General features: G+C 43.7%; 1 protein-coding gene across 1 annotated transcript in view; it reads left to right on the top strand.

The window, feature by feature from the left end:
* Positions 1 to 26,685, top strand: part of NPEPPS (aminopeptidase puromycin sensitive) — a 117,705-nt gene that overhangs the window by 28,538 nt on the left and 62,482 nt on the right. The window contains exon 2 of the mRNA XM_040329795.1: positions 1,612 to 1,696. Coding sequence (XP_040185729.1) covers positions 1,612 to 1,696 — 85 coding nt within the window. The remainder of the gene's footprint in view (positions 1 to 1,611; positions 1,697 to 26,685) is intronic.

The raw sequence follows: 26,685 nt of genomic DNA, 5'->3' as shown, positions 1-26,685 counted from the left end.
TGTCCTCAGCCGAAAAAACAGGAGGAGGCCACTTTACATCCTCTGGATGTGGTTCGGGCCCTACGAGTGTACTTATCTGTTACGGTTCCGTTCCGGAAGTCGCACTCACTGTTCGTGTCGGTGACTGGTCCTAAAAGAGGGCCTGGCAGTCTCGTCGGCCACCATTTCTAGGTGGATCCGACAGATTTTGATTCAGGCCTATGCCCTGAAGGGGCGGGCGCCTCCCTTTCGGGTTACGGCGCATTCGACCAGGGCGATCGGGGCCTCTTGGGATTTCCGGCATCAAGCCTCTGTGTTACAGGGGTGTAAGGCAGCGACCTGGTCGTCGATCCACACTTTTTCAAAGTTTTACAAGGTGGATGTGTGTGCATCTTCTGATGCCTCCTTTGGCCGCAGGTGTTATAGACGCCAGTTTATGGTTGGAGTTCCTCTGTTGAGCTACTCCGGTTTTGTGTCTGTTTATTAAAAGCCAGCCGCTACACCTTTTTTGTAGCTGCTGACTTTTAATATACATAAAAAAGCCTGGAACTCCCCCTTAAATCCTTGATCACCCCCTAGTGTTAACCCTGTCCCTGCCAGTGTTGTTCTTACATTGATCAGTACTTTTTATAGCACTGATCAATGTCACTGGTCCCCAAAAAGTGTAATTTGGGGTCAGCTGCAATGTCGCAGTCCCGATTAAAAATAATAATCACAGATCGCCCCCATTACTAGTAAAAAAAATAAGTCCCTAAATCTATCCCGTAGTTTGTGGACGCGATAACTTTTGCGCAAACTAATCAATAAACGCTTATTGGGATTTTTTTTTTTTTTTTTTTTTTAACTAAACATATGTAGAATATAGATCTGCCTAAACTGATGAATAATTGTTAATCTTTTGATAGGTGTGTGTGTGTGTGTGTGTGTGTGTGTGTGTGTGTGTGTGTGCGTGACATATATACGCAAAAAATGGCCTGGTTATTAAGGGGTAAATCCTTCCAGGGCTGAAGTGGTTAAACTAATGTAGTGTAAGGGCCTGCCTGATTGCATACAAATTGAAAGCGTTTTAGGGTTGACCTCATATGGTTTTGGTAAATCTAAAGGAAAATTTGTACCAGAGAATTCTATAATGTATGGCCATAAAGTGGTATCTATTTGCTCGGCGTATCATCTGTCACATTATACAAAAAAAATGGGATAACTTTCATGAGAAAAAAAAAAAAACCCCACTGTAAAGTGTTTTTTTTTTTTTTTTTTTCACAAAACCTTGTTTAAAAAATTGCTGCGCAAATACCCGTGTGACAAAAAAAGTTGCAATGACCTCCTTTTTTATTCCCCAGGGTCTCCCCAAAAAAAATATGTTTGGGGGTTCTGAGTAATTTTTTAGCAAAAAAATGATTTTTACATGTAGGAGAGAAGTGTTGGAATTTGACCGGTGGGCAAGTGGTTAAGCTGGTAATGTTTACCATGGGTGAAATGCAAAAAATTACTAAAAAGCAAATCTCATACCATAACGTGTGTGTGTGTGTGTGTTTATTTTTGGATGCACCAAGATATAACCTGTCAGCAGAGAATAATCTGTGCTTTGTCATATCTGATACTAATGCATTTTATTTTGTCTCATCCACTCAGGTAGAAAATCCAACCAATCAGATTGTGATGAACTGTGCTGATATTGATATCATTAGTGCTTCATATGCTCCTGAAGGAGATGAAGGTAAGTTTATTCAATTAGTAGTCTATACATGTGTGCAAGAACGATTGTGCCACACATTTAGCATTGCTGCACATGCCACAGTGCAATATTTCTAGGGTCGTCATTTGCTGGTAATTCTAAAGGGATGAGGTGTAAAGGCTTTCAGAGAATCGCCTGTAGATTATTTTGGTTTGGTGTGTGTGTGTGTGTGTGTGTGTGTGTGTGTGTGTGTTTTTTTTATTTTAATATTTATTTATTTTTTGAGGGGGATTTTACTGGAATGCCGTGTTTTTAGGTCTTGACATATTTGGTATTGGACTTCGCAACACGACCCCATCTTTTATTTATTTTTTTAATGTTTTTTTTTTGCCCAAAAATTGGGTATTGTGTTTCACTGTCTAGTTGAAATATTTCTAAAGTCAGATGGCTTTTCTCTTATCGTCCATGGACGGACACAGCTCCTTAAATCTTGACAAGTGGGTTATGTTCCCTGTTTACAGGCGAGGACTAGGCAGAAACATGTTAGATAATTAAATGCATGTTATTTTAAGAGTTGAACAGCCCCGCCCAGGGAGCGGTCCCTCCAGACATAACCCTCTTCCCTGCAGTATGCAGCTTCAGTTTCGTTCTGCCTAGCAAAGGATAAGGACGTATGGCTCCCTTTGGGCCCAGCGCCCTGAGGAAAATTTTTTTTTTTTTAGTTTTTCAACTGTCGGCTGAGAGACAGGCTGGATAAATCCTTGTAGTCTCCTCAGGCCGGCGAGCGTGAGCACACCTTTGCGAAGAGGCTGGGTCTGCCACCACATACCCCATGACTCCTGGAGTGGCCGGTGAGCTTTCCGCTCCGAGGTCCACATATGACTGGGCTGTGGTGTTGTCTCACTCACAGTGGACCGGGCTAACAGCTACCTCCATTGCGGGTGTAGGTCTGTCAGAAATGCGTCAGCGAGTCCTCGCTTAGATGGGTAAGGTACAGTCCCTCTCGCTTAGGTGGGTTGGTACGGCTGGGCATTCCTAGGGGTTGGGGGTGGTCCTCTTATCCTCCCTTCCCTGCTCCTTTTCCCTCTGCTGCATTGCTGAACATTGTCGCTGTCGGGGGGGTTGAGGTGACTGTGGTGATCTGGCCTGCGTTTTTTTTTTTTTTGTACTAGGGGTACTTTATTTACCTGTGAGGGTTTTTTTCACTATTAAGCCTTAGATAGGCTTTTCCTGTTTAAATGCGGCATTTTACCGCCATATTTGGGTGGTTTTTAATTACATTAAACTCCCATTGGCCATTTTGTTGTAGCCACGCTATGGCGCAGCTTACATTGTGGTCGGCCATTTTCCTGTGGCCGCATTCTGAATGCTCGGCGGCCATCTTTGAGGAGTCCTGGCCTCTAGTGCTGGATCCAACGGCGCATACAGGTCTCTTCAGATACTTCACATTTTTTTCCTCTCCACATGCTGTGTACTGAGGGCGGGCGGCGGCGCTGTACAGTTTCCTCCTGTGGTGAGTCCCCTGAGTACCCCTGGTCAGCGCAGCAAGAAAGTGGGTTTCAGTCTAGCCTGAATAGGAGCTTCCGTTTTTTTGTTTTGGAGTCAGTATCTGGGTTCCTTCACCAACATGCTTGTGGTGGCAGCAGGTGTTAGCACCTGGGATTCCCACAGATGCTTTACTGTTAGTCCTGGACACTTTTGTGCCAGGGTGGGGGCGGACGTGCGGGGGTTAAGAGTGCCCCCTCCTCCGCTATCCCCTGGGGAATGCTCTGTATCTGACTGGGACCTAGCAGATCCCGGTCCTGTTTTGTATGGAGCCATGGACCAGGTACCTGGGTCGGTGCATGACAAGGCACTTGTGGGTGCGCTTCTCACTGCTGTAAGGGACTCCCTTAAGCTGGATAGTGCAGCTGGGCTTCCGCTGAGGGCTCAGTCTTTTTTGGGTCACACAAATCAGACAGCTCTGTGCAGGTTTTTCCTTCTGTGCCCTTCTTTGATAATTTCATAGATGCAGAATGGGAAAAGCCGCAGAAGGCTTTTGTAGTCCCTCACCGCCTGGCGGACTAAAAAAAAAAGTGGGCTTCTCCTCCGTTGGTGGACCCTCCGGTTGCCACCAGGGTGTATAAGGTACCCACTCTCCCTATTGCGGGAACCCCTCCTTGTATGGATCTGACCGATAGGAGATCCAAAGCACTGACACGTTCCATGTTTACCATGCTGGGGTCTGCCCTGCGGCCTATTGTGGTGACTACTCTGGAGTCTGTCACTCACTGAGTGAGCATTTTGCACCAGACTGTGGAGAAGCACCGGCTCTCTCCCGAAGTTATTAGGCTAGCGGACCAGCTGGTCCAGGGCCTTGTATATGTCTGTGTTGCTTCACTGGATGCCCCGCCCTTGATATCCAGGGCTTCTGTTTCAGAGATGGGCTTATTATGCCTCTTCCTCTGGTTGGAATGCTGGTCTGCTGACCAGGCCTCTAACATATGCCCTGGTGGATTTAACCTTCAAGGATGAGAGGACTTTTGGGTCCTCGCTGGAAAACATTATCAAGGATGTCACTTTCCCAAAGCGTCTTTCAGGAAAGCACCTTGAGATATAGTGACTCCTCCCTCCTCCTTAGGAAACACCTTCCAAATCTTTAATTGGAGGCCACTCCTCAGCACCATCAGTTTTTGTTTCCTCCGACCCGGAGGGAACATCTTCTTAGGGGGGAGTCTATATCTCAGGTGTGCCTGGAAGACGGCTTCACTCCTACCTTTTCTTTATGGCGTGATGTCATTTGAGACCATCCGTCCTACCCGCTGACGGTGGTAGTGTTCGGGTTCCCCTTTCTTCTCTGTGCTCGGTGAGAGCCAGTATGCGCGGCGGTTTGCTTGGCGCCATTTTTAACATTTTTATACGGTATACTTGCCTGCTCTGTGTAAAAGTTTTGCACAGATCAGCCCAGATCCTCCTCTTCTCGGGACCCTCGCTAGGTCTCCTCTTCTTGGGTCCCAACTCCTGGCCCCTCCCTCCTGCTGAGTGCACCCACAGCAAGCAGCTTGATATGGGGGCAGCCGAGCTGCTGCTCTGTGTGCCGTTCAGACAGAGCCACGGTTCAGCCTTGCGCCCCCCCTCCCCTCATTGGCTCACTGATTTTGGGAGCCAGTGGCGCGGTGCTGCCGTTTTAGCCAATGAGGAGGGAAGTCCTGGGCAGCTGAGACACTCCTGCAACATCGCTGGATCAAGATGGGGCTCAGGTAAGTATTTAGGGGGGGCTTCTGCACACAGTTTATCTTCATACATAGACTGCATGAAGATAAAAAAATAAAAAGTCTGACTTTACAACCACTTTAACCCCCCCTCATTTGCTGAGCCATTAGCTCCTGATGCTGTCAGTGAGCCAATGAGAAAAGAGGCATTTTCGTTTGTTCAGTACTTATGTTAATTAAAACAACCTTATTGAGCTGGAGTTTTTGTGTTTTTTTAGACCTTTTATCACAATACAGTACAGTAGTTAGGAATGCTTAAAATATTGATTACTTGTGAATCCTCGTTTAACGACCAATTTGTTTAACGACCTGGTCATTGGAATGGAACCTGGTTGTTAAGTTAGGAGAGCCTGTATAACATTTTAAATGTGTTAATTTTTTTTTTTTACTTTTTAGTATCACTTTAATGTGCAGGATTTATTTTCCATATTACTGATATCCTAATTTGGGACTCTGTGCATGTGCGATGGTGACCTAGCTACTGTGGATGTGGGGCCTATGTGCACCATATTGCTTTCCTTGCAGTGGCTGCACATGCATGTGGTTTGTACAGTAGGCTACACAGGCTTTCTGAAGGCCAGGACAGAGCTGGAAATATGTACAGTAGGTTCTAATTGTGTCTGCTTGGAAGAGTTCAAATGTGTAACATTGGCAAAAAGGCACTGAAATTATGGAGCCCGCTCTGCACAGAGATGGCGGGGGGGGGGGGGGGGGAGTGTACGTGATGACGGAGGAGGATGCCTCCTCCGCAGGTGGCACAGACCGGGGACTGTGAGACCCCCTCCGCCTACTACATTTCTATTTGCTCGCTCTACAGGTGGCAGTGCCAAGACTGCTGGCTAAGGATGCAGGAGGAATAGCAGCCAGTGGTCTTGCAAACAGGAAATCACAGGTCAATAATGTTTTTTCAGCAAGATCAGCAGGTTACTACAGAAGAACTACAGAGCTTAGAAGAACATGGCATAGTTAGGGAGATTGGCAACAAGGACATGGAAAAAATATTTTCCCCCGAGTTCTGCTTTAAAGGGTCACTAAAGGAGAATTTTTTTTTTTTTTTTGCTGAAATTACTGTTTACAGGGTATAGAGACATAAAAATTAACTGATTCCTTTTAAAAATGATTACAAATAGATAAAAATCAATCATATAATGTGCCTGCAGGTTAGTTTCACTTTTAAACTGGTTTCATGTTCCTGTGAACTAGAGAGACACACAGAACAAAAACAAACAAATCCAGGGCAGTGTTTTTGTTTTTAAAATGAATCTGATTGGTTCTGTTACGTTTTAGACACACAGTAATGACAGCTTAGACCACCGTGAAAATCTCCCAGTACTGTGGTTATAAGGAGCCAGACAACCAGGAAGTGTGGAGATCACAGCAGAATTACAGCAACTTCAAAGCAAAAATTAACAATAAGGACATGAAACCAGTACTGCAGTAAGGTAAAGGAAGCTATTTAGCTAAAAAAAAAAATTCCTTTAGTGATCCTTTAACTTCACTTCTGGGAGTGAAGAAATACAGAGGACGCTGTAGGATTTCTCCTTAAAGCTTGGCTATCCCATACTGCCTCCCTGTGACAGCTCTGGGCAAATCACCAAGCACTAGTGCTGTACTAGGTTTCTGCATGCCTGGGAAGCATTTCTCAGTACTTGTGCTGGGTTGCAGATTGTTTAGGGGGGACCTATGCTTTTAAGAAAACCACCCCTTTAGGAATCCATCCTTTAAAGCAAACAGTTTCTTAGTTTTCTTCACTGTAAGGTTATGACCATGCTGTACCAAGATAAGACAGGGTAATTTGAAGGAAGTACTACATACTGATGATAAATCTGTAAAAAAAAAAAAAAAAATCTGCGGGTCAATTTAGACCAATTTATGTTGGAGGGACTAAAAGAAATTTGAATTAAAACTGAGATTTACAGAGACCTGCAAGTACAGACTTAACCACTTGCTTACTGGGCACATATACCCCCCTCCTGCCCAGGTGAAATTTCAGCTTTCGGCACTGCATCGCTTTAACTAACAATTGCGCGGTCGTGCGACGTGGCTCCCAAACAAAATTGACGTCCTTTTTTCCCCACAAGTAGAGCTTTCTTTTGGTGGTATTTAATCGCCTGTGCGGTTTTTATTTTTTGCGCTATAAACAAAAAAGTGAGACAATTTTGAAAAAAATACAATATTTTTTACTTCTTGCTATAATAAATATCCCAATTTAAAAAAAAAATAACATTTTTTTTTCTCAGTTTAGGCCGATACGTATTCTTCTACATATTTTTGGTAAACAAAAAAAAAAAAATCGCAATAAGCGACTGGTTTGCGCAAAAGTTATAGCGCTTACAAAATAGGGGACAGAATTATTTTTTTTTAATTATTTTTTTTACTAGAAATGGCGGCGATCTGCGATTTTTAATGGACTGCGACGTTATGGCGGACACATCGGACACATTTTTGGCGCCATTCACATTTATACTGCGATCAGTGCTATAAATATGCACTAATTACAGTATAAATGTGACTGGCATTGAAGGGGTTAACACTAGGGGGTGAGGAAGGGGTTAAATGTATCCCTGCATTGTGTTCTAACTGTAGGTGGAGGGGGGGTGACTGGGGGGGTGACCGATCTATGTCTCTATGTACAAGAGGCACAGATCGGTCTCCTCTCCAGAGACAGCACCGCTGTCTCTGTGTAAAACGGCAATGAGAGATGATCTCATATGTTTACATATGAGATCCTCTCTCATTGGCCGCACAGATCGCCTCGCGAACGGCCACTCTGATTGGCCGTTCGCGGCGATCTGTAATTGGCTGTGTCCGAGGGACACGGCCAACACAGATTTTCCCCGCAGCGCGCTCTGGAGCGCGCGCGGGGAACGCCCAAAGGGGCGGCCGTCAATTGACGGCGGTTTGGCTTTTGGGATCCGCACTGTAGCCGTCAATTGACGGCAGGCGGATCCCAAGTGGTTAAAGTGGACCGTTTTAGTGTTGTGCGTGTGTGTGTGTGTGTGTGTGTGTGTGTGTGTATAATATATATATATTTTCCATCTATTAAATGTTCTGCCCTTGTTGTTTTAACTTTGGATAATACATTTTTTTTTTTTTTTTACCTGCCAGTAAATACTTTATACAGCCCTCTTCGTGTTTACTTGTCTGTTAAAAAGCCTAGGCTTATGACATGCACAGTGCACGCTCTCGCTCTCGCTCTCTCTCTCGCGCGCGCTCTCTCTCTCTCTCTCTCTCTCTCTCTCTCTCTCTCTCTCTCTCTCTCTCTCTCTCTCTCTCTCTCTCTCTCTCTCTCTCTCTCTCTCTCTCTCTCTCTCTCTCTCTCTCTCTCTCGTGAGAGTTTGCCAGAAGGGAGGGGGGGTGAGTTATAAGAGGGCCAATGGGAGCTGCAGGTGTGCCTCTGTAAATCCAACAAGCTTCAGCTGCCCACAGTTAAAATGGTTACAGCCAGACTCAGCGGATGTAGATTTCTGTAGCATATTTGGTACAGAATCACAGTATATATAAAATATGCAAAGTGGCTGGAGGGAAGCTTCAGAATGGCAAAGATGTTTTTATTACAAATTATGTGAGCAGACTGCAGTTCCTCTTTAAAGTTTAAACTACTTGTCTGTATGATTTAGAGTGTAACATAAATTGGAAAGGGTCAAGAAGGGGAGTCAGAAGAAAGGAAGCAAATCAAGTGGCTGTAGGCAATCTGCACAAGTAGCTTTTGAGGCTTACGGAAGGAAATGGGCCTTTTTAAGGATGGGTGTGACAAGTGATGATGTGTTTGGACGAGTAACTAACTGTAATGGGCCATAAGAAAGATCAAATGACGTGTGGGTTTTTTCTTTGTAGTTTGGAGTGATTTAGTGATGTGACCCATAAATGAGGGTTCGTGCAGTGAGAATATATAAGGTTGTATTTGTCATGCAAAGTGGGATAGGCAGAGGACTACTTTCTTTAGAATACACACGATCAGAAAAATCGGACGACAGATCGTCTGACTTTTTTCGCTTACTAGTCTCAAGTACAAATTGAATAGGTTACTAAAGTCATGAAAATTCTTGTATGAAAATGTCATGTGTTGTGGATTTGTATTGTATTTTTGGGATGACTGTACTGACTAAACGAAAATCGTACGATCTGGTATCGTATGAGGAAAGTTTTTTCATGCTTGTCCAATCGAAAAATATCTGAAATGTCGTGATCGGCTCTGGAAAGCTCTGTACCAACGATCCGATTATCAAACGATCACGTTGAAAGCAGTATATTTTCAGATCATGTGTACGGGCCATTAGGCTAGCATTAAAAGCAGGCGTTTCAGAGGAGTTAAAAACAATCCTCAAACGCCTATGTAAATAATACAATAGACAGCTGTTCACACTTTCAAAATATGAAGTGTTGGCGTTGCCTCAAAAGTGAAGCCTCATGTTGAGTCAGGTGGTGTTTGAAGCCTTTCAACACCTCCCTTTCAAGTCTATGGATCACTTTGCAAATGCTCTGGCAGGCAGTTGCGGGGCGTTAACCACTTAAGGATCGGCTCACGTCATCACTTTAAAGATGAATATCTCGGGAACGGCAGCAGCTGTTGCCAGAACCGAGATATTCATCTTTTCCGTGGCAGGTCATGTAAACGATGATGGTGTTCTCCACGGCAGATTCACCGCAAGAGGATCACAGTTATCGGTGGCGGGAGAGGGCTCCCGCGCCCTCCGCCGCTTACCGGAGCCGTCGGCAGCGGCGGGAGCGATCAAGGGAATTCACACTGCTTGCCATAGATACGATTGAGGGCAAGATGGCCCCCACCAGTCTCCATAGCAGGGCGGAAGCGACGTCAAAACGTCACTTCCGCCCATGCGTCCTAAAAGCACATTTTTTTTTTTGTTATTTTTTCAAATGACAAATTATTTATTTTTTTATTGCATTTTAGTCTAAATATGAGATCTTTTTGATCTCAGATTTAAGAGGACCTGTCATGAATGAATGTTAAAAGCAAGTAATTTTTGAATGGCCTTCATCCCTTCATCAAATGGTTTTGCACAGAGAAGCCCTGATTCTCCTCTTCTGGGGTCCCCCACCGGTGCTACTGGCTCCTCCCTGCCTTCTCTGTGCCCCTATAGCAAGGTAAAAAAAAACTTCTGCCTATAGAATCAATTTAAATCTCTTCCTTCTCCTGCCTAGGTCTACATGTCCCATGAGGTGTTGCTCCTCACACATTCGCAAGTTCTTAGGCACTTGTATGGATGGTGTACTGAACTGTATGTGTGCTGCACTGTATTTTCTGATATGTAAAAAAATAATGCGTTCTGTATGCAGGCCAACTAATCGTCTGACCAACTGATAGATCATGAAAATAGTTGAACAATTTTCATAATCGATTATAATCAATATAGTTAATTTAGGAGGAGGAACACTCTGCCTACTACAGCAAACTGGGATAGAAGGAAAAGTCCCTGCTTGCTATATAAAATTACAACTGGGAAGTGCCAAGACCGCTGGGAGTACAGGAGGAACAGCAGCCATCAAGCAGTCTTGCAAATAGGAAATCATAGGGGGTTTTTCTTCAAGATCAGCAGGCTATAACAGGAACTACAGAGCTCAGAAAAAGATGGATGGCATAGTCTAGGAAGGTGGGGAGATCAGCAACTAGGGCATGGAAAAAATATATTTTCCCGGAGTTCTGCTTTAACTGCATTGTATAACTGACCCAATATTGGCATTGTTGGCAGACTCCAGAATGACCAAAGAAACCACCCTTATCAGATGGTTTTATGTTTCGATGATTTCTAGTGTCCCATTGGGGAAATTCTTTTCCATTCCTTTCCCATTTTTAAAAACGGCGGGAATCCCTGGTTGTCACCAGACCTAATTTCCCTGGTGGAAGGTTTTTCCTCTATTTCTGTTCTTGTAACAAGCCACAATTTGAAAATGTCTTTCACTTTTCGGTGATGATGGTAAACAGGACAAATGGAGAGGGTGAATCCTTTAAAGGGGGCCAAGCAGCAATAAAAACCTGTCTAGGTGTTCTAATCCCTGTCCGTTCTATTCAAAACCGAAAAAAAAGGTTTGCCTTTCATTATACTTTAAACGTTCGTTACTAGTAGATTTGTTGAATCCAGAAGTCAGAAATGTGTGCTTTGTCTTGATGTCTTTATTCACTATCTTTTTAGGATATTTGAGGACAGTTGTTAGAGATTTCCTTGTTGCATCTATTTCCTTTTAGATTGGTAAGTGCTTGGTCATAAAGTTCTCTCAGGAGTTTGGGTATTTTTGGTCTACAGGACGCACTAATTTACTGACCATTAGTGTTTCAGTTTCTTAAGCAGACACATGCACTAATGGAGCTTTCTGACCATGCCAAAGAGCAGAGCTAAGCTGGATTTATATTTTGCAAGTGCTGGGGGGAGGAGAGGGTTGTGTATTGGTAGTATACTGCAGGTATCCTGTAGTATCACACTGTTGGCTGTGCAGGGCTGTGTTTTTATCATTAGGCGTGATCGGCACGTGTTTATAGGCTGCAATGCAGGCTTTGTTTATGCAGGAGCTGCTTCAAGCACTCCTGTAAAAGTACAAACAAAGGCTTGGTTGTATAGGCCTCCATAGAATGGGGGGGGGGGGGGGATTCATTGCTAGGGGTGGAGGCAGCTGGTGCTGTTGATAAAGAAGCATGGGCTGTACAGCTACCATGACATGATGCAAGCAGTGTAATAGGTGTAGCGGTACCCCTGTAGGGGCTACTGAGAATTGTGGTCTGTCCATCACTCTGCATTTACTCTTAGGCACTCCGAGACATGAAGCAGTCATGCAGCAAAACCATTTGTAACTGCTTTCCAAAGAACTAAATCTTTTCATCATAAGTGTACAATCTTCTCTTACGTAATGTTTCCACTGCTTATGTGTCTTGGGTAAAGTGTGCAAGTGTCTTGGGAAGTGTACAAGCTTGCCAAATCCGATGGAAGTTTTCAATAGCCATATGGGAAATGTATAATCTGCAATTTCAGAAGGAGATCAGAAGTTTCAAATAAAATCTGCAAGTAGAGTATCTTATCTAGATGGCTAATGTGGTACCCAAGGATCTCCTGCTTGGGAGGGTGGAAGGATCCTAGTATTCTTTGGGCCAAGGTGTGACTAACCTTACAGGAAGCACTTCTCAAAACTTTTTGGTATGCTCTGTATAGGAACACATAAGACAGTGGATTTTTCTAAAATCTGACTGCAAAAGTGTACAAATATACCGCTAAAACCACAGTGGAAGGTTCCAATTGAAAACACTTTACAAACCTTGCTGTAGCACAAATCTGTCCATTTTGGCACAGGGCAAAAATTACGATGCTTCCTTAAAGCTAAACTCCATCTTTTGTTAGACTTTACAATTTTAGAAAGACTGGCACATTGTATTTTGTATCTTGATAAACAGAGGGGGATGGCAGCCATTTGTAAATTTTACTTTCAAGCCACCAGCAATATCGGCAGAAGAGGGGGTGGGGTCCACTCTCGCTTACAGAACTGACAGGGAGGGAGGCAGAGGTAGAGACTCGGAGCAGAGAGCGGGATCATGGAGGCATGTAAACTAGGGGTGCACCGAATGGAAATTTTGGTACCGAAAATGAAGAATGCACTAGGTCGATTTTTATATATATATATATATATATATATATATATATATATATATATATATATATATATATATATATATATATATATATATATATATATATATATATATATATATATATATATATATATAAATTGTGTTCAACTTTTTAATTTAATATCATCAATTTAAATAAATATGAATTTATTGTTGGCCCCTTTAGTGCAAGAAAGGTCAAGAAAAATGCAGTCCTCAGTCTCTGGCCATCGCTTGTATCCTGTCCTCAGTCTCTGGCCGTCCCCCCTGCTGTTTTCTGGGAGACACAGGTCCCAGAAGACAGCAGGGACCAGTGGGTTCGCGCAGTAGGGAACCAGGCTGTGAAGCCGTAAGGCTTCACTTCCTGATTCCCTTACTGAAGATGGCGGCGCCTCCACCCGAGAGCTGAGGGACAGATCAGCTTTGGGTGCTGACATTGTGGCACCCTGGACAGGTAAGTGTCCATATTTTTAAAAAAATTAGAAGCTGCAGTATTTGTAGCTGCTGACTTTTAAACAATTTTTTTTTTTTGGCGGAACTCCGCTTTAATCACTTAAGCCCGGACCTTTAGGCAGCTAAATGCCCAGGCCAGGTTTTGCGATTCGGCACTGCGTCGCTTTAACAGACAATTGCGCGGTCGTGCGACGTGGCTCCCAAACAAAATTGCCGTCCTTTTTTCCCCACAAATAGAGCTTTCTTTTGGTGGTATTTGATCACCACTGCGGTTTTTATTTTTTGCGCTATAAACAAAAATAGAGCGACAATTTTGAAAAAAAAATGCAATATTTTTTACTTTTTGCTATAATAAATATCCCCCAAAAACATATATAAAAAAAAAAATTTCCTCAGTTTAGGCCGATACGTATTCTACCTATTTTTGGTAAAAAAAAATCGCAATAAGCGTTTATCGATTGGTTTGCGCAAAATTTATAGCGTTTACAAAATAGGGGATAGTTTTATTGCCTTTTTTATCATTTTTTTTTTTTTTTTTTTTACTACTACTAATGGCGGTGATCAGCGTTTTTTTTTCATGACTGCGACATTATGGCGGACACTTCGGACAATTTTGACACATTTTTGGGACCATTGTCATTTTCACAGCAAAAAATGCATTTAAATTGCATTGTTTATTGTGAAAATGACAGTTGCAGTTTGGGAGTTAACCACAGGGGGCGCTGAAGGAGTTTCACCTAGTGTGTGTTTACAACTGTAGGGGGGTGTGGCTGTAGGTCTGACGTCATCGATCGTGTATCCCTATAAAAGGGATCACACGATCGATGCAGCCGCCACAGTGGAGCACGGGGAAGCCGTGTTTACATACGGCTCTCCCCGCTCTTCAGCTCCGGGGAGCGATCGCGAGGGGGCGGCTAGAAACGAATAGCCGCGCCCTCATCCCGGATCGCTCCCCGAGGATTTCCGACAGCCGCATGTAGGGGGGGGTCCCCCGATCGGCCCCCGCGGAAAGGCAGGGACGTACCTGTACGCCCATATGCCTGTACGTGCCATTCTGTGGACGTATATATACATGCCAATAGTATCCATTTGGTGCACCTCTAGCAGATATCCAGGAGATGGTCAGAGACTGCAGACATGGTATAGGAGATCAATGCAGCCTCACCAGTTCCCATCATATGCAGCCTGCCAGTTCCCGGCAGCCCCACCAGTGCCCGTCATAGGCAGCCTGCCTGTGTCCGCATCAGCGACCATCTCAGTGTGTCGCATAGCTGGATTTGATTTGCCTGGGCCACAGCAACAATGTCTCGCCTCCTGTGATCACGCCACACTGATTCAATGTCCCGCCATTGTATCAGTGTGCCGTCTATCACAGGAGGGGAGACACTGTTACTAAGGCCTGGGCAATTCAGCTCTGTGATCGTGGGGAGAACTGGGAGTGACACTCCTGCAGTGGGTGGCACCTGGGGTGGACCATGCCCCCTTTCGGTATGGGCTGTTTATTTCCTTTCAGCTGAAATTTTGATGCACCTCTAATGTAAGCTTAACACGATATCTTGGATCAGCAGTCACGATTGCCGTGGTCAACACACACAGGGGAACACCGAAACGGGCAGAATCGACCAGGTATTTTACAACATAGAAAGGGACTAATTACAATGCCGAATAACTACCCTATAGATCAGGGTAGGCAACCTGGGGCCCTCCAGCTGTTGCAGAACTAAAAGTCCCATCATGCGTCTGGAAGTCATAAGTGCCACCCTTGCAATGCCTCATGGGAAATGTAGTTCCACAACAGCTTAAGTGCCCCAGGTTGCCTACCCCTGCTATAAATCTTGCATTAAGGGAACAGACAGCTTTTTTTTTCTTTTTTTTTTTTCTTTAGGGTTACAACAGCTTTAAGCCTGGGTTCACACATGCGGTTTCAGTGCAGGAGTCTGGTTATGTTCATCGATTCAGGTGCAATTTTTTTACTTGAAATCGCACAAGATCCTTTTTAAGACCATGCATGTATGAACTGGCTCCATTAAATGCTGGTCCGGTTAACAAGTTATGCGAGTTGAATGCAGTTAAAAACGCATCCATTTCGCATATATGTGAACTGAGCCTAAAGGTGCTGAATTTCCTGGGCATTTTAAGAAACTGCTTTCTCCAAGACTTTCTTCTTGTAAAACTTATTTTTTCTGCAAAGATTACATCTAGGATAGTTTAAATTGCTGCCTGAGGTAGTGATTAAATAGTCTTTTTGATGCATTCTTGGATCGCCGTTCCTTATCAGCTGGCAAATTTAAGGCTGTCCATTGTCAATGTGGTGAGGTAATGGTCCCATATATCACAATTGTAATACCTGTTGTACAGGAAATCTCTGGCATAAGACGATATCAGGATTCATGAGTTCCAATAGATTCCTTCCAACTCTGTAGAACTTCATGGATTATTGTTTTTGGTTGTATTTTTTTTCTTTTATACTCTACATGTACTATTACATCACAAGTCTGGTCTTGCCAGAGGTATTTCTTGGTTTGCTGCCGAGTGTCTTAACACTATAAAATTCTAAGCACAATAAATTTGCCTGACGGAGGTACTCTTTTTCTATGGTGTAGATTGCTGTACTCTGCATTCTTGTAGCACAGCCAATCATAACGATGCCACAGCCTTGTGCTGTTGATCCTACACTGACAGCTTACTGATGAATCCCCATACGCCAGTCATATGTTCAGATCATTTCCAATAGCAGTGCCAGCCATTTGTAATTCTGCTATAGTTCCTCGCCATATGTCAAATACTCTCTGAATATTCTGATTGACCGATATGGGAGGCCTTATATATGTATATACACCATTTGTGTACTATTATGTACATTATTGTGTGCATGTATTTGTGTACAATAAAGGAAATTGGATATTTGATTGACCTTGACATTGGTTCCTTTTGTTCTTATGATCCGCGTCTACTATTGCTACAAAACTGGGGTGGGAGGGGTTAAAATAGGATGTCTTGCATATTTGTTTGGCAGTGTCCAGTCCTCCTGAAGACGAGCATAATTCAATGTACCTGAATTGGTTGTGTTCTTTTTAATGTACAATAAAAAGTATTTGACTGTACTTGTGGTTGTAGAAAAAGAAAATAAAGGTCTGGTGTGACCCCTCTTAACACCTCCATCCCTAGTCGTACACAAAGACAAGAGGGGCAGCCCTGGGACTTTGAATGAGGTGAGAGAGGTTTAGCCAATGTTCACAGCAAACAATGAGACAAAATCTATTCATTTTTCAAAGTGTTATGTAACGGAGCGGCAACAACGATTGTGAGTTACCCGGCATAATAGCCAATATACACAGCACAGATGAAAGTAAATATATAAAGATTTATTACAAATGTTCTACATCAATGAGCAACAATAAAACTTGAAAGTTGCTGGGCCAGTGGATACACATATACAATAAGGATATAAAATGTACATATAAACAGGAAAATATGTAGACATAATGCAGACATCAATAATACCCAGTAGGGATGAGCCGAACACCCCCCTGTTCGGTTTGCACCAGAACCTGAGAACACACCAAATGTTTGTGTGAACTTTAGAACCCTATTAAAGTCTATGGGACTCGAACATTTGAAATCTAAAGTGCTAATTTTAAAGGCTAATGTGCAAGTTATTGTCCTAAAAAGTGTTTGGGGACCTGGGTCCTGCCCCAGGGGACATGTATCAATACAAAAAAAAGTTTTTTCGGGAGCAGTGAATTTAATAATGCTTAGAGTGAAACAAAAGTGAAATATTCCTTTAAATTTCGTACCTGGGGGGGGGGGGGGGGGGGTAAAAGTAAGCATGTGAAATAGCGCATGTTTCCCGTACTTGGAACTGTCCCAGCTCAAAGTGTCATTTCTGAAAGAAAAAGTAATTTAAAACCGGAACCGCGGCTATAATGAATTGTCGGCTCCCTGCAATTCAGAGAGAATTTATTAAAAAAAAAGCGTGGGGGTCCCCCCAAATTCAATTACCAGGCCCTTCAGGTCTGGTGTGGATTTTAAAAATCCACACCAGACCCCTTATCCGAGCACATAACCCGGTCGGCCGCATAAAAGAGAGGGGGATAGAGTGCGGACCCCCCCTCTCCTGAACCGTACCAGGCCACATGCCCTCAACATGGGGAGGATGTCCCCATGTTGATGGGGACAAGGGCCTCATCCCCACAACCCTGGCCGGTGGTTGTGGGGGTCTGCGGGCAGGGGGCTTATCAGAATCCGGAAGACCCCTTCAACAAAGGGGACCCCCAGATCCTGCCCCCCCCCATGTGAATTGGTAATGGGGTACATTGTACCCCTACCATTTCACAAAAAGTGTAAATAGTTGTAAAAACCACACACACACCCCGTGGAAAAAAGTCCTTATATTAATAAAAAAAAAAAAATCCAGCAGTGGTAAGCCACTCTTGGTCCGGCTCCCCCCGCTCTAACGTTGTCTGTATCCAGTGACGGGTGATCTTCTCTCCGGTCCAGCGATGAGAAGATCATCCGGGATCCAGAGCGCAGCATCGCCGGCCGCCTGTCTCCACAGGAGACAGCCCGACGAATGAAGCTGTGACATTTTCTTTTATTGGTGAGGTGGGGCCACCCTTCACGTGACCCCGTCCCCCTCTGACGCACCCTCTGCTACGTCTCTGGGGAAGCCTGGATTTCCCCTTGCGTCAGAGGGGGCGAGTCACGTGACGGGTGGCCCCGCCTCGCCTATAAAAGAAATGTCGCAGCTTCAGCAGCGTCATTCGCCCGCTGTGTACGGTGGAGAGAGGCGGCCGGCAATGCTGCGCTCTGGATCCTGGATGATCTTCTCATCGCTGGACCAGAGAGGAGATCACCCATCGCTGGATACCGACAACGTTGGAGCAGGGAGCCGGGACCGAGTGGATTACCACCGCTGGATTTTTTTTTTATTTGTTAATAAAGGACTGTTTTTCCAGTGTGTGTGTGTGTGTGTGTGTTTTTACAACTATTTACACTTCCTTCATGAAATGGTAGGGGTACAATGTACATGAGTTTGACTCGAACTCGAAGCTCATCCCTAATACCCAGCTGGTATAGGCATAAAACAAGCATCAATAAAGCCCTACTAGTTTCTCAAAACCCTGCTCGCTTCTTCAGGGGCGGATGCCTTAATGTTGTATCTGCAATGTAAGTGATAAAATCAATAGATGTATGTTGTTAATAAATGGGGGCAGGCGGAATGATTGGCAAGAGAGGTCTAAAGAGGGACTTCATACTCATCAATGGGCTGAAATGAATTATTAAACGCTGGATATCAGGATGGCGGCCGTGTAGTGCATCCAGCTCGGGAGCTGAGGAGATGGAGCAAACAGCAACAACTGGGAAACATCCGGAGGATCAGCATGGTCTGGATGGGGGTATTTCTCACTGCAGTCTCCACTAAGCCCCTTGCAATCATGTCTAGAAAATATCTGCAAGGATGCACATGTATCAGAAGGCAGCATGGTTGCAAAATTAGCTTAATGTGTAAGGTTATACTAGATAAAATATCTATATTAGGGTTGTCCCGATACCACTTTTTTAGGACCGAGTACAAGTACCGATACTTTTTTTCATGTACTCGCCGATACCGATTACTGATACTTTAAAAAAAAAAAAAAAAAAAATGTGGTCATGTCCCCAAATGCAGCCTTGTCTACAAGGAGAAAGCCAAGCCCTGCCTCCGCCATCTAGTTGTTCAGTGCGGGGAACATAACAGCTTTCATTTGAATAGCTGTGTGTTCCCCGCTGTGCCTCGTCATATATAACCCCTCCCCCTTGTCCGGGCACTTTGATAGACAGATAACCCATCCCAGGATTGGATGGGTGATCTGTCTATCAAAGTGCCCGGACAAGGGGGAGAGGTTATATATGATGAGGCGCAGCGGGAAACACACAGCTATTCAAATGAAAGCTGTTATGTTCCCCGTGCTGATCAACTAGACGGGGGGGCTTGGTTTTCTCTTTGGGGACTAGACGGCGGCAGCAGCTCTCCTCCATTAGTGACATACCCGAGGACTGCTCAGCTCCGCTCTCCGCCCCCTCTCCACCCGCTCTCTGAAAAAAAAAAAGTATTGGTGAAGCATCGGGAGCATTTGCGCGAGTACAAGTACTCGCGCAAATGCTCAGTATCGGTATCGGGACAACCCTAATCTATATATAAAGTACTGAAGTATGTTCGCATCGTGGAGCACAGGCTGCTACCTCCCCGGGACACACACTACTTCGTAGGCTTCAAGGTCTCTAAAGCCTTCTGATCTGCCCTTTATTGTGGACAGTACAGTGGGGTCACCTAGCGACGGAATCTATTTTCCCTCAAGGTCTTTTCCACCTGTTTTCTGCCTTGCTGGTCCCGGTTGTTGCCTTTTATACTACCCTTGAGAATCTAATAGTACTGTGGCTTCCCATACCATCAGGAGATCGTTTCTTTCTCCTTGTTACCCGGCTAACGCACTTATTTTTGGCACTACCCCAATGATGTGTGATGGATGCGGATGACCACCAACTCAATTGACACATACAAGTAGCAATACTTCCATGTTATAAAACCATACAACTCGTCCAGAAGAAGCCGCAAGGCGAAACGCGTCGGCGAGACGTTTTATTGCTCAAATATGTATCTATGTTCTCTTTTTTGATAACATTTTTTAATAAGAAATTTATTTGTATACGTACTACTTTGTAATTAAACTTTATTTTTATAACGATAAATGTCCCTGTTATTGCCCTCTAAAGTCCGCCATGTCGCTACCCAGTGTAGCACAACTTTTCTTTTTATGTTCGCATAAAGAACTATGTGAGATATGGTATGTACATGAACAAAAAGAATGTAAGATGATGAAACTCTCTAAGGAGTGTCAACAAATTAAAACAGCGCTATCAAATAACTGTGCATATTTGACTATATAAAATACATTACTACAACCCATATGTAATGATATACAGTGATAATAAACAAAATATATCCAGTTTAAGAAGTAAACACTAAACTGTGACTGTAATAATAAACACCCGTGATTGACTTAAACGTGAAGTGAACGCACTGAAAGTGCAAGAGACAGTCTTTAAAAATAATTTAGAACGTGGCCAAACAAAGCAAAGTTCATGTGTATAAGGATCCTGCGATCTTCAAATTTTTTCAAAAACTTCCACCACACCCGATAGTGCTCAGTGACTCCTCCCCCATCAAATGGACACTCACCGGATAGGTATGCCTCACACTCTCGTGTTTTGGCACAAAAAACCTTATCAGATGTAGTTGTTCCCGTCAATAAAGATGTAATCCAAATATGACATCCAATCAGTTCCACATATATGTCAGAGAGAGACAAAAGAAGTGCAAATAGTGTGATACCATCAAAGGTTTAATAGCACACCAAAATACAAGAGTCCCATGAATAAGTTTTTATAACGAAACATGTCGGGGTATTGCCATACAGTCTAATTTTACTAGTGAGTGCTGCGTTTTTGGATGCAGAGTGCGTTTGAAGTTTTTTATTTAAGTGGATGTGCAGCCGCTTCTGACAGAAGTCCATGGCACCGTGATTAGGAGAATTGGTTTCACTTTTTCTCGCTGATCGGGGGTCCGCCGTGACCGCTTCTCACCATTTTGACGTTTGAAGGAGTTTCTTGATGTGATAGTCTGCTGTTTTACAAGATTTTGTTTGTGAGTGCACTGTTTGAAGTTTTATTTTGGTGTGCTATTAAACCTTTGATGGTATCACACTATTTGCACTTCTTTTGTCTCTCTCTGACATATATGTGGAACTGATTGGATGTCATATTTGGATTACATCTTTATTGACGGGAACAACTACATCTGATAAGGTTTTTTGTGCCAAAACACGAGAGTGTGAGGCATACCTATCCGGTGAGTGTCCATTTGATGGGGGAGGAGTCACTGAGCACTGTCGGGTGTGGTGGAAGTTTTTGAAAAAATTTGAAGATCGCAGGATCCTTATACACATGAACTTTGCTTTGTTTGGCCACGTTCTAAATTATTTTTAAAGACTGTCTCTTGCACTTTCAGTGCGTTCACTTCACGTTTAAGTCAATCACGGGTGTTTATTATTACAGTCACAGTTTAGTGTTTATTTCTTAAACTGGATATATTTTGTTTATTATCACTGTATATCATTACATATGGGTTGTAGTAATGTATTTTATATAGTCAAATATGCACAGTTATTTGATAGCGCTGTTTTAATTTGTTGACACTCCTTAGAGAGTTTCATCATCTTACATTCTTTTTGTTCACTTATTATCTTCTAAACAGCAGCTAGGCATCATCCACTCCTCCATAGGCGCAACGGTGGGCGACTTTTTAGGGCGCATTCTATAGATCACCCATTGTTACTATCATGGTATGTACATGAATGCAAACCAACATGGTTACAAAGTTGGTATGGGCAGGGAGACTACGGGACAATGTGGAAATTTATATAAGTATTACATAAGTAAAAGAACAATGTAACAGACCCAATAGGGGTAAATCAAGTATAGAAGTTGTACCTCAGTTTGTTCTTAAAGATGTGACCGCTCTATCCAACCATCAAGTTGTAAAACAAAGTTCCAGCCGTGCTGAACGTCCAGATATGCCCACAAGGGCCCGAAGGCTCCGCCCCCAGCATCATGTACTGAAGGTGACGCATAGGCGTCAGCGAGACGTCCACCGCCAAGGGGGGTGTGGAACTGCAGCAACCAGCCAACCGTCCAGGATGACGGGTAACTATTATGCCGGGTAACTCGCAATCGTTGCTGCTCCGTTACATAACACTTTGAAAAAAGAATAAATTGATTTTGTCTGATTGTTTGCGGTGAACATTGGCTAAACCTCTCTCACCTCATTCAAAGTCCCAGGGCTACCTCTTTTGTCTTTTTTAAATTGGTTGTAAACCCTTGGGGAGAAGTTACACCTACAGGTAAGCGTAGATTAAGGCTTATATCTCGGAGATATTTGCAATTTCCCCGACCGACGCCTTCAACGGCGCATGCCGTTTCAAGTCTGGGTCATGCCGTTAAAGGCGGCTCCCGCACGCATGCACGGGAGTGACGTCATGCGACTCCGGCCAGTCACAGAGCCGGAGTTTGTGGCCCCCAGAACAAGAGGGGTGAAGAATGGATGCTCACGCCATGGAGGAAGACTGTGACATCGCAGGCTTATCCTGCAGATAAGTGTCGCATAATGGGCTAATATGCGATGCCTAGTAGCCCATTATGCTTTACCTTTGCAGGGAGACACTACCGTGTTTCCCCGAAAATAAGACCTACCCCAATTTTCAAGGAGGGCTGCAATATAAGCCCTACCCCGAAAATAAGCCCTAGCGTGTGTGTTTCTGTAATCTAATCTGTAGTCAAATACCTTCGGTATACAGTGACACTCGGCGTTCAGCTTATCTCCTCCTCTTCCCCTTCCTGTCAGCAGGGGATCTCGCCCTCCCTCCCTCTACAATGCTTGGATTGCCGCAGGCTATGAAAGTGCAGAGGAGCACTCAGCTGATTTCCTTCTCCTGCTTGTCAGCGGGGGGATCTCCGCCCCCTTCTCTCTGCAATGCTGGTTTGCGGCGGGCTATGGAATCGCCGAGGGGGTACTCAGATGATGTTTTCTTCTCCTGCTTGTCAGCAGGGATCTCAGGCCCCCCTCCCTCTGCAAAGCTGGATCGCAGCGGGCTATGGAAGGCGCCGAGGGGCGCTTAGCTGATGTTTTATTTTCCTGCCTGTCGGTGGGGGATGTCTGCCCCCCTCCCTCTGCAATGGTTGGATTGTGGGAGAGAGCTCCAGCCGTCTATGGAAGCGCGGAGTGGCGCTGTAAGAAGGTATGTGACACAGAAACACACACCTTTTTCATGATATTCTACTGTAATAGAAAGGATTTTTGGAGTTTACAACCGTGTTTAATTCACTTCACACTGGGGATTTCTGTCAGGCAGGCAGGGAGAGGGGGCAAGAAGACAGCACGTGAAAATGGTAAGCCCTACCCCGAAAATAAGCCCTACTGTGTTTTTGATTGCCAAAATTAATATAAGCCCCGGGCTTATTTTCGGGGAAACACGGTAGTATTCTAGTGCATTGGATTGTTAGCAGGAAAGATGTACATCTCATCAATTGTTTTCATCTGAGTGAAAGTGATTATATTTTTCAAAAAGATTGTGTGGCCAGTATTGGAGAACTTGTGTACTTCATTAAAGTTTGAACACATCACGTGTACCAAGTTTTCCTGATTTAACTTAATAACTTCATTATTTAAATAGCCTTTTATAGTTGGCTCACTAACGGTTTGTCCTGCTGAGCTCCTCGGTATGCGTTATCATACCTCCATTGAGGGCAATCTCAAACACTGTGCCAGGATTTGTGTCATATTGTGCTGATGTGAGGCTGTACTGTGACTTGATTTGCCAGATATGATCTCAGCACTGCTTCTGATGCCAGCTTAGTCTCCAATAGGCACCAGGCACAATGCCAGACTTCTCAGCAGGTTATTTTGCCAATGCTGACAATGTCGATTCTGCAGGGATTCACACTTTAAAGCAAACAGCCACTATTCATTCATGCTTAAAGAGATTGTAAACGATCACCTTGTAAAGCAACCCATTCAGTTTAAGATAGAAATGAAAGGCAACATGTTTTTGTAAGATATAAAGTAAATTACGTTTTTTTTTTTTTTTTGTTGCCCTTTTAAATAAGTGATCACATTCCCTCTGTTCTCAGCTGCATAATAGCTGGAGGGAGGAGAAGCTGCAGCACACTGAGCTTGCCAGTGGATGACTGTGCAGGGGGGGAAATGTATCATTAGAGAACAGGCTGTGTTCCTAGCATAGCTAGAAAGCTGACCACAGTATGTTCTCCTGCTTAGTGTGGTCAGTTTTAAATGGGAAAGCAGAGGGACTGGCAGGAAAACCAGGGATTTCGCATGAAGGAAGCAATACAAAAAAACAGGATATATTCTCATACAAGTGCATGGTACAGCAGGCACATATCAGGAATATGAAGTGTTGGCATTAAAGACCCGCATGCAGCCATGTCCCCCCCGTCGTCCCCCTTTTTTTTTTTTTTTTGTTTTTCTTTCCAGCCTCTAAATGCACCTGTTGGCCTATTAGAAGAGGAGTGTTTAGAGGCCGAAATAAATAAAAAAAATCACTTGTGTGATTAGAGGAGCAATTGAGCAGGACAAAATGCTGAACACCCCTAAATGGTAGACCGGTTTAGCGCTTGAGTACTAATTTTCAATGCCCAGAATAATCAAATATTCTGGCAAGTGGAATAAATGAATGGCCTAACGCTTGACGCCCCAAACGCATTTGTAAAGCACATCTTTTGATGCATTTTTTATTTTTTTCCCCAAAGCTGCTTTTGCTCCAGGGGAGTAAAAACATCAGAGTGCATGCAGTCTAATAGGAAGCATTGATTTATGATATGTATATCACTGGATAAAAGTTTTCTATTGTGCGTAGGCTAATATTTGTCTCTGAGCGTGGTTGCTGCATAAAGTTTTTGGGCTTTGTCCTAATTTTCATACTCTGCTATTTGCCACAAGAAAGGGCAGAGTTTTCAAATTCCGTATTTTGTGCCGAGCCATTCTAAAATACAGAGCCTTAAAGCAGCGTTCCACCCAAAATTGGAACTTCTGCTTTAAGCACTCCTCGCCCCCTAACATGCCACATTTGGCATGTAATTTTTTTTGGGGGGGGGGGGGGGGGAGTGGGGGCTTCGTTAGGAGTGGGACTTCCTGTCCCTCTTCCTACTTCCACCTAGGGGCTGCCTAAGCCGTGACTCCTCTGCCCCTAGGCGCCCCCTCCCTCTGGACCGTGGAACAGGTAAGTGTATGTTTATTAAAAGTTAGAAGCTATAGTTTTTGTAGCGGTAGTAAACCTGCTGGTGTTTTTTTTTTTTTTTATTAAAAAATATTATTTATATATATATATATATATATATATATATATATATATATATATATATATATATATATATATATATATATATATATATATATATATATAATCTGAAAGGCAAAAGCCATAATGAGCTAGTATGCACTGCATACTAGCTCATTATGAAATACTTACCTTGGAACGAGGCGTGGGGAACTTACCTGGTCCACGCCGAGGGAGATGTCATCTTGCCTCGCCTTGTCTTCCGGGTCTTTAGCCGAGGATCCCCGCTGCGCATGTGCCGCTGCAGTCAGCGGCTCATTGCGAGGGGAATATCTCCTAAACCGTACAGGTTTAGGAGATATTCTTTATACCTACAGGTAAGCCTTATAGGCTTACCTGTAGGTAAAAGTGGTAGTACAGAGTTTACTATCACTTTAAGAGAAGTGCTGGTTTTGGGAAAAAAATAAAAAAAAATTATATTCGCCTGGACGCAGCATGGATAAGATTCTGCATCTGTTCTCTATTGCCTTAACCAAGAAATTAGTGATCAAAGACCGCTGATCGCTCAGTCTTTAGTGAGCAGAGAGCCTGTGACTGTCACTTCTCTCTCTGCTGCTCCTCCAGCACTCTGTAGAGTGTCGGGCTGTGGAGGGGATGCGAGTGGCTGGCTCAGGCTCCCCGTCAGACATCTGGGTGGGTCCCAATATTGGGACCAGTTTAGTGATGGGCTCAGCTCGCGGTCAGCTGAATGCAGGTCACAGGAGTGTACTCCTGTGACCTACAGTAGAAGTCCGGCCAAAAGAGCTTTGGACCTACTTCTTTAACCACCTCCATAGTGGCCAGTATTATATATATTTATTATATAGATAGATCGATATATAAATTTACATACACATGTCCTGAGAGGTGGTTGTATCAGGATCATGGTTAAGGTTACAACCACAGATGCAGAGAGTCGCACCATTAGGATGGTGCCATTGCCAGAATGTCGCCGATTTCACATGTCAAATCGCACCAGTGTGAACCAGAGCTTAAACGGGAAGAAAAAATCTGACGCAATCTGAACTTTCTAAACTGTATATAAACTTATGTAGGGAGATTTGGTTCATCTCTGTGTATCAACTGAGGCTGTTCACTTCATTGGGTATTTTTGAGGGTTTACATACATCCACTTTCATACCTGAGCAATAGTGTATTCGGACATTTTTTGGCACATATTTATACAGTGTTTTTGAGCTTTTGGAGTTGCTTTTTTTTTTTGGCCAATAGAAAAAACTATCATGCTGCACCATTTGTTGTTAGGTATTTATTTCTGGTTTATTTGTTAGCTTTTCCATTACTTTTCTACACCCTCCCCCCCCCTTTTTGTTTTTTAAACAGGGTTATTTATTTTTGTTGGGGTGTTACCAATACTACTTCTTGAATTTAATAAATATAAGCTAAATACACAAAAATGATAATCTGTAAATCTACTGGCATCCACAACCTAAGACTAACCTATCTAGCCCTGTAAAGTCGCTATACTGTACATACCTTTTTTCTAAAGCCAGTCCGATCTCCATCAGCGGAAAATGGCAAATGCCTAGAAAGTGACTTTACCCATAGAGTTACTATGGGGCTTCTGTTGTTGGCTGCTCTCTCTGCACCCGCCTCCACAGATAAGCTGCTGCTGACAGCTCAGCTTGAGACCGTTGCTTCTTCAGAAAAGGTATGCATAGCGATTTTCTTCTTTACCGGCTTGATGGGTTAGTCTTGGATTTACAGATTTTAGGGTGAACTTTTATTTTAAAAGTACCTTTTTAGTTCGCCTATGGTGATCATTTT

The sequence above is a fragment of the Rana temporaria genome, chromosome 12 (assembly GCF_905171775.1).
Source record: "Rana temporaria chromosome 12, aRanTem1.1, whole genome shotgun sequence".
NCBI classification, from domain to species: domain Eukaryota; kingdom Metazoa; phylum Chordata; class Amphibia; order Anura; family Ranidae; genus Rana; species Rana temporaria.
The sequence above is the reverse complement of the archived record's forward strand: the minus strand, read 5'-3'. Positions and strand labels throughout refer to the sequence as shown.